The sequence below is a fragment of the Patagioenas fasciata genome, chromosome 35 (assembly GCF_037038585.1).
Source record: "Patagioenas fasciata isolate bPatFas1 chromosome 35, bPatFas1.hap1, whole genome shotgun sequence".
Classification (NCBI taxonomy): Eukaryota; Metazoa; Chordata; class Aves; order Columbiformes; family Columbidae; genus Patagioenas; species Patagioenas fasciata.
In genome coordinates, this window is record NC_092554.1 from 3,443,282 (window position 1) to 3,451,054 (window position 7,773).

The 7,773-nt window shown below is 68.3% G+C and overlaps 1 protein-coding gene across 1 annotated transcript; it reads left to right on the forward strand.

Moving 5' to 3' along the window:
• The first annotated feature begins 1,005 nt into the window (after window positions 1-1,005).
• Window positions 1,006-7,678, forward strand: SULT2B1 (sulfotransferase family 2B member 1). The gene is made up of 8 exons (XM_065859625.2): window positions 1,006-1,032; window positions 1,489-1,646; window positions 2,263-2,471; window positions 3,030-3,156; window positions 4,621-4,715; window positions 5,466-5,646; window positions 6,923-7,114; window positions 7,617-7,678. Exons 2-8 carry the CDS (start codon window positions 1,514-1,516, stop codon window positions 7,676-7,678), a joined length of 999 nt encoding a protein of 332 aa, XP_065715697.2. The 5' UTR covers window positions 1,006-1,032; window positions 1,489-1,513.
• The last annotated feature ends 95 nt before the right edge of the window (window positions 7,679-7,773 follow it).

The window sequence follows — 7,773 nt, forward strand, 5'->3', positions numbered from 1 at the left end:
TGTCACACACTCATTGTCACACCCTGTCACACTCGCTGTCACACACTCACTGTCACACTCATTGTCACAATCACTGTCACACAATCACTGTCACACTCATTGTCACACACTCATTGTCACGATCACTGTCACACAATCACTGTCACACACTCATTGTCACACTGATTGTCACACACTCGCTGTCACACACTCATTGTCACACACTCGCTGTCACCCGCGCTGTCACCCGCTGTCCCCACCCCCATCCCCATCTCCATGGCAACCGCCGCGATCGGGGATCCCCCTCCCCCCCTCGCCATCCCCCTCCCCCCCCCGCGCTGCCGCCGTCACTCACCGGGGGGGCCGGGGGGTCCGGGGGGGCCGGGGGGTCCGGGGGGTCCGGGGGGGCCGGGGGGTCCGGGGGGTCCGGGGGTCCCGGTGCCGGGGGGGCGGGGTGGAAATTTGGGGGTCCCGGGGGGGGGGATCGCGGGGTTTCCCGGCGGGGGTCGGGGGTAGTTGGGGGTCCCGGGGGGGGGATTTTGGGGGTCCCGGGGGGGATTTGGGGGTCCCGGGGGTCCCGGTGCCGCCAGCGGCTCCAGCGGCCGCTGACACGGGGGGGGGTCCGGGGATGGAGAGGGGGGGAGGCAGCGGATTGGTTGAGCGCAGCCAATGGGGGCGTGGGGGCGTGGCCTGCGCCGTTCCCCCCCCCGGTTTTCTCCATTAAGAAAAGAGCGGCTGTCAATCAGCGGGGGGGGCGGGGCCAGCGCCACAGGTGGGCGGGGCCACGTCGGGGGTGTGGCCGTTACCATGGAGCCGGCGGGGGCGTGGCCATGCGATGCCACGCCCCTCAGCCAATTACCCCCGCAATCCCGCCCACTGGTGGGCGTGGTCATCGCATCGGTCACGCCCCCTCCCTTGGCCCCGCCCACACGTCACCGGGGGGCGTTGCGCAATGGGCGTGGTCGGGGCGTGGTCGGTGGGCGTGGCCAAGGCGGTGCCACACCCACAGGTGTGGGTGGGAAGGGGGCGTGGCCGCCCCGCCCATTGGTGCAGGTGAGCGGGGGCGGGGCGGGGCCGCACCCGGTGGGCGTGGCCGCGTGGGGGCGGGGCCGGGTGGGGCAGTTGCGATCGCGGCGGCTCCGGCGGCGCTTGCAGGTGCGAGTGGGGAGGGGTGGGGGGGTCCGGCCACGCGGGACCGCGACCCCCGGGTGGGGGAGGGGCCACGGGGAGAGGAGGAGGGGAGGGGGGAGGAGGGGAGTGGAGCAGGTGCTGCGTGGGGAGCCCCCAAACCGCCCCCCCCCCGGTGAGGGCACGACCACGCGTGGGGGGGCGCGCGTGTCCGCGTGTGCGCGTTTCCGCGTCCCCCCCCGTGTTGTCCCCCACGCGGGACCGGGCGTGTCCCCTCTCCCCCCAGCCCCCCCGCGGCGTTGCCGCGACACCGCGTGGGTGCGGGAGGCGGGGGGGAGGGGCGGTTCTGTGACACCACCCCCCCCCGTGTCCCCCGCTCAGGTCCCGCGTGTCCCCCCCACGCGCGATGTCCCGCGGGTATTTCACGCACGGGGGGGTCTCGTTCCCGCGGCTCCTTTACTCCCCACGGGGGCTCGAGGCCGCGCGCGAGTTCCCGGTGGAGGACGACGACGTCTTCAACGTCACCTACCAGAAATCGGGTAGGGACCCAGGAGTGCCCCAGGGACCCAGGAGTGCCCCACGGTGGGGGGAGGGACCCAAGAGTGCCCCATGGTGGGAGGGGAGAGCCAGGGACCCAGGAGTGCCCCGGGGACCCAGGAGTGCCCCACGGTGGGGGGAGGGACCCAAGAGTGCCCCATGGTGGGAGGGGAGAGCCAGGGACCCAGGAGTGCCCCAGGGACCCAGGAATACCCCGTGGTAGGGGGGAGGGACCCAAGAGTGCCCCATGGTGGGAGGGGAGAGCCAGGGACCCAGGAGTGCCCCATGGAGGAAAGGGGGGGACCCAGGAGTGCCCCACAGTGGGAAGGGGGACCCATGGTGGAAAGGAGGGGACCCAGGAGTGCCCCAAGGGACCCAGGAGTGCCCCATGGTAGAAAGGGGTGGACCCAGGAATGCCCTGAGGGACCCAGGCGTGCCCCATGGTGGAAAGGGGTGGACCCAGGAATGCCCTGAGGGACCCAGGAGTGCCCCATGGTGGAAAGGGGTGGACCCAGGAACGCCCCGAGGGACCCAGGAGTGCCCCAGCAGACCCCCAGAGGGACCCCAGGCCCCCCCAGAGGTCCCTCGGTGCCCCCCACGTCCCCGTATCCCCCCCAGGCACCGTGTGGATGCTGGAGATCCTGAGCCTGATCCGCAGCGACGGGGACCCCGGGTGGTGCCGCTCGGTGCCCAACTGGGACCGCGGGCCCTGGCTGGAGACGCTGCTGGGGCTGCGGCGGGCGCGGGGGAACCCCCGGCCCCGGCTCATCAGCTCCCACCTGCCCGTGCAGCTCTTCCCCAGGGCCTTCTTCACCTCCAAGGCCAAGGTCAGGCCAAGGGCAAGGCCGGGGGGGTTGGTCAGGGTCGGGGGGGTTTCCCCACGCGTGGGACCCCAGTTTGTGCCACATTTGTGCCACTTCGTGCCCCCCACTTAAGGAGGTTTTTTCACCTCCAAAGTCAAGGTCAAGTTCAGGGTGAAGGTTGGGGGGTGGGGGAGGGGCGTCCCTATGCGTGGGACCCACGTTTGTGCCACCCCCACCCCCCAAATAATGAGTGTGTCCCCGCCCCCTTCAAGGTCAGGGTCAAGTTCAGGGTCAAGTTCAAGGTGAAGGGGGTGGGGGGTGTCGCTATGCATGGGACCCACATTTGTGCTGCCCTGCCCCCCCCCAAATAAAGGGGGTTTCCCCTCCGAGGTCAGGGTCAAGGTTGGGGTCAAGTCCAGGGTCAAGTTCAAGGGGGAGGGGGGGGCGCCCCTATGTGTGGGACCCACATTTGTGCTGCCCCCTAAATAAGGAGTTTTCCCCCTCCAAGGGCGGGGTCAAGTTCAGGGTCAAGTTCAGGGTCAGCGTGGGGTCAAGGTCAAGGTCAAGGTCGGGTGTACCCAGGTCATCTACACCGTGCGGAACCCCAAGGACGTGCTGGTCTCGCTCTTCCACTTCTCGCGGATCTTCCGGCCCTACAAGGACCCCGGGACCCTCGAGAGCTTCATGGACCAGTTCCTGCGGGGGGAGGGTCAGCGGGGGGGCTATGGGGCTAATGGGGCCATAGGGGGATATGGGGGGTGGGGGGTTATGGGGGCTAATGGGGCCATAGGGGGCTATGGGGGGTGGGGGGTTATGGGGGCTAATGGGGCCATAGGGGGCTATGGGGGGTTATGGGTGTTAATGGGGCCATAGGGGGCTATGGGGGGTGGGGGGTTATGGGGGCTAATGGGGCCATAGGGGGCTATGGGGGGTGGGGGGTTATGGGGGCTAATGGGGCCATAGGGGGCTATGGGGGGTGGGGGGTTGTGGGGGCTAATGGGGCCATAGGGGGCTATGGGGGGATGGGGGGTTGTGGGGGCTAATGGGGCCATAGGGGGCTATGGGGGGTGGGGGATTATGGGTGCTAATGGGGCCATAGGGGGCTATGGGGGGATGGGGGGTTATGGGGGCTAATGGGGCCATAGGGGGCTATGGGGGGTGGGGGGTTATGGGTGTTAATGGGGCCATAGGGGGCTATGGGGGGTGGGGGGTTATGGGTGCTAATGGGGTCATAGGGGGCTATGGGGGGATGGGGGGTTATGGGGGCTAATGGGGCCATAGGGGGCTATGGGGGGTGGGGGATTATGGGTGCTAATGGGGCCATAGGGGGCTATGGGGGTTGGGGGGTTATGGGGGCTAATGGGGCCATAGGGGGCTATGGGGGGTGGGGGATTATGGGGGCTAATGGGGCCATAGGGGGCTATGGGGGGTTATGGGTGTTAATGGGGCCATAGGGGGCTATGGGGGGTGGGGGGTTATGGGTGCTAATGGGGCCATAGGGGGCTATGGGGGGTTATGGGTGTTAATGGGGCCATAGGGGGCTATGGGGGGTGGGGGGTTATGGGTGCTAATGGGGCCATAGGGGGCTATGGGGGGTTATGGGTGTTAATGGGGCCATAGGGGGCTATGGGGGGATGGGGGGTTATGGGTGTTAATGGGGCCATAGGGGGCTATGGGGGGATGGGGGGCTATGGGTGTTAATGGGGCCATAGGGGGCTATGGGGGGATGGGGGGCTATGGGGGCTAATGGGGCCATAGGGTGCTATGGGGGGGTCATAAGGGGTTGTCGTGGGGTGGAGGATGGGGGGGTTGGGAGGTGGGGGTGGGGGATGGGGTTATGGGGGGGATAGGGGGTTATGTGGGGTGGGGGATGGGGGGGTTATGGGGTATTAATGGGGTCATGGGGGGTCATGGGGGGGATGGGGTGGGGGATATGGGGGTTTGGGAGGTGGGGGTTTGGGGGGTGGGGGATGGGGGGTTATGGGTGTTAATGGGGTCGTGGTGGGTTCTGGGGGGGATGGGGGGGTTGGGAGGTGGGGGTTTGGGGGCGGGGTTTGGGGGGTTTGGGGGTTCTGGGGTGTGGGGGTTCTGGGGTGTGGGGTTTGGGGGGTTCTGGGGTTACGGGTGTGGGGTTTGGGGCGCGGGTCCCACGCCCCCGTCCCCGTGCCCCCAGTGCCGTTCGGCTCCTGGTTCCAGCACGTGCGGGGGTGGCTGCAGCTGCGGGGCCACCCCAACTTCTTCTGCATCACCTACGAGGAGCTGCAGCAGGTCCGGATGGGACCCCCAGGGCCCCCACAGCCCCCCGAGACCCCCCAGGGTCCCCCAGGGCCCCCACAGCCCCCCGAGACCCCCCAGGGTCCCCCAGGGCCCCCACAGCCCCCCGAGACCCCCCAGGGTCCCCCAGGGTCTCCACAGCCCCCCGAGACCCCCCAGGGTCCCCCAGGGCCCCCACAGCCCCCCGAGACCCCCCAGGGTCCCCCAGGGTCCCCACAGCCCCCCGAGACCCCCCAGGGTCCCCCAGGGTCCCCAAACCCCCCAGGGTCCCCCATTATCCCCCATCATCCTCCATTGCCCCCATTGCCCCCAATGTCTCCATTGCCCCCGTTGCCCCCAATGCCCCCATTGTCCCCATCTCCCCATCCTCCCCATTGTCCCCATTGTCCCAAATGTCACCATTGCCCCCAATGCCCCCAATGTCCCCATTGCCCCCATTGCCCCCAATGTCCCCATTACCCCCATTGTCCCCATGTCCCCATCCTCCCCAGTGCTCCCATTGTCCCCATTGTCCCCATTGTCCCCATGTCCCCATTCTCCCCATTCTCCCCATTGCCCCCATTGCCCCCAATGCCCCCATTGTCCCCATTGCCCCCAATGTCCCCAATGCCCCCATTGCCCCCAATGTCTCCATTCTCCCCATTGCCCCCAATGTCCCCATTCTCCCCATTGCCCCCATTGCCCTCAATGCCCCCATTGCCCCCAATGTCCCCAATGCCCCCATTGTCCCCACTGTCCCCCCAGGACCTGCGCGGCAGCGTCACCCGGCTCTGTGAGTTCCTGGGCCGCCCCCTGAGCGCCGGCGCCATCGACGCCGTGGTCGCCAACGCGTCCTTCGCCGCCATGAGCCAGAACCCCATGAGCAACTTCAGCCTCTCGCCCCTCTTCATCCTGGACCTGCGCAGGGGGCCCTTCCTCAGGAAGGGTGGGACAGGGGACGTGGGGACATGGGGACAGGGGGGACCCTTCCTCAGGAAGGGTGGGACAGGGGACGTGGGGACATGGGGACAGGGGGGACCCTTCCTCAGGAAGGGTGGGACGGGGGACATGGGGACAATGGGGACAGGGGGATATAGGGACAATGGGGACATGGGGATGGGGGTACAATGGGGACATCATGGGGACATGGGGACAATGGGTACAATGGGGCCATGGGTACAGTGGGTCCAATGGGTACAGTGGGGCAATGGGTACAATGGGGACATGGGGCACAGGGGGATATGGGACATGGGTCCAATGGGTCCAACGGGTACAATGGGGACAATGGGTCCATGGGTCCAACAGGTACAATGGGGACAATGGGTCCATGGGTCCAATGGGTCCAACGGGTACAATGAGTACAGTCGGTCTGTGGGTCCATGGATCCAATGGGGACAATGGGTCCATGGGTCCAACGGGTCCAATGGGTGCAGTGGTTCCATGGGTCCAACGGGACAATGGGTCCATGGGTCTAATGGGTCCAATGGGTCCAATGGGTGTAGTGGGTCCATGGGTCCAACGGGTCCAATGGGTCCAACGGGTCCATGGGTCCAATGGGTCCAATGGGTCCATGGGTCCAATGGGTGCAGTGGGTCCATGGGTCCAATGGGTCCATGGGTCCAATGGGTGCAGTGGGTCCATGGGTCCAACGGGACAATGGGTCCATGGGTCCAACGGGTCCAATGGGTGCAATGGGTCCAATGGGTCCAACGGGACAATGGGTCCATGGGTCCAATGGGTCCATGGGTCCATGGGTCCAATGGGTCCATGGGTCCAATGGGTGCAGTGGGTCCATGGGTCCAACGGGTCCATGGGTCCAATGGGTGCAGTGGGTCCATGGGTCCAACGGGTCCAACGGGACAATGGGTCCAATGGGTCCAACGGGACAATGGGTCCAACGGGACAATGGGTCCAATGGGACAATGGGTCCAATGGGAGCAGTGGGTCCGTGGGTCCGTGGGTCCGACGGGTCCAATGGGTCCGTGGGTGTGTGGGTCCGTGGGTCCGACGGGTCCAATGGGTCCGTGGGTCCGTGGGTCCGACGGGTCCAATGGGTCCGTGGGTCCGTGGGTCCGTGGGTCCGACGGGTCCAATGGGTCCGTGGGTCCGTGGGTCCGTGGGTCCGTGTGTCCGACGGGTCCAATGGGTCCGTGGGTCCGTGGGTCCGTGGGTCCGTGTGTCCGACGCTCCGTGTGCCGCCCCGGCGCTGTCCCCGTGTCCAGGTGTGTGCGGGGACTGGCGGAACCACCTGAGCGCGGAGCAGAGCGCCCGCTTCGACCGCGCCTACCGGCGGCACATGGCGGGGCTGGGGGTGCGCTTCCCCTGGGACCCCCCCCCGGGGAGCCCCCCCGGCGGCACCGCGGCGGAGGAGACCCCCCCCGGGACCCCCCCGGACTCCCCCGGGATCCCCCAGAGCCCCCCCGGGACCCCCCGGAGCCCCCCCGGGACCCCCCCAGACCCCCCTGGGACCCCCCAGAGCCCCCCCGGGACACCCCCTCCCCACACCCCCACCCTCACCCCCACCCCGACCCCACCCTGACCCCACCACCCTGACACCCCCACCCTGACCCCCCCACCCTGACCCCACCACCCTGACCCCCCCACCCTGATCCCCACACCGACCCCACCCTGACCCCACCCCCCTGACCCCCCGCCCTGACCCCCACACCGACCCCACCCTGACCCCCCCACCCTGACCCCCCACCCTGACCCCACCCCCCTGACCCCACCCCCCTGACCCCACCCTGACCCCACCACCCTGACCCCCCCACCCTGATCCCCACCCCGACCCCACCCTGACCCCCCCACCCTGACCCCCCACCCTGACCCCACCCCCCTGACCCCACCCCCCTGACCCCACCCTGACCCCACCACCCTGACCCCCCCACCCTGACCCCCACCCTGACCCCCCCCGAGCCCCCCCGGGGCCCCACCTCCCCAGTCCTCCCCCCCCGACCCACCCAACCCCCCCACCCTAACCCCCCCCCGACGCCCCCACCCCCCCCACCCCCCACCCGGGACCCTCAGGGATTAAAACCCCCCAAAAACCCCCAAACCCCCCGGGACCCCCAAG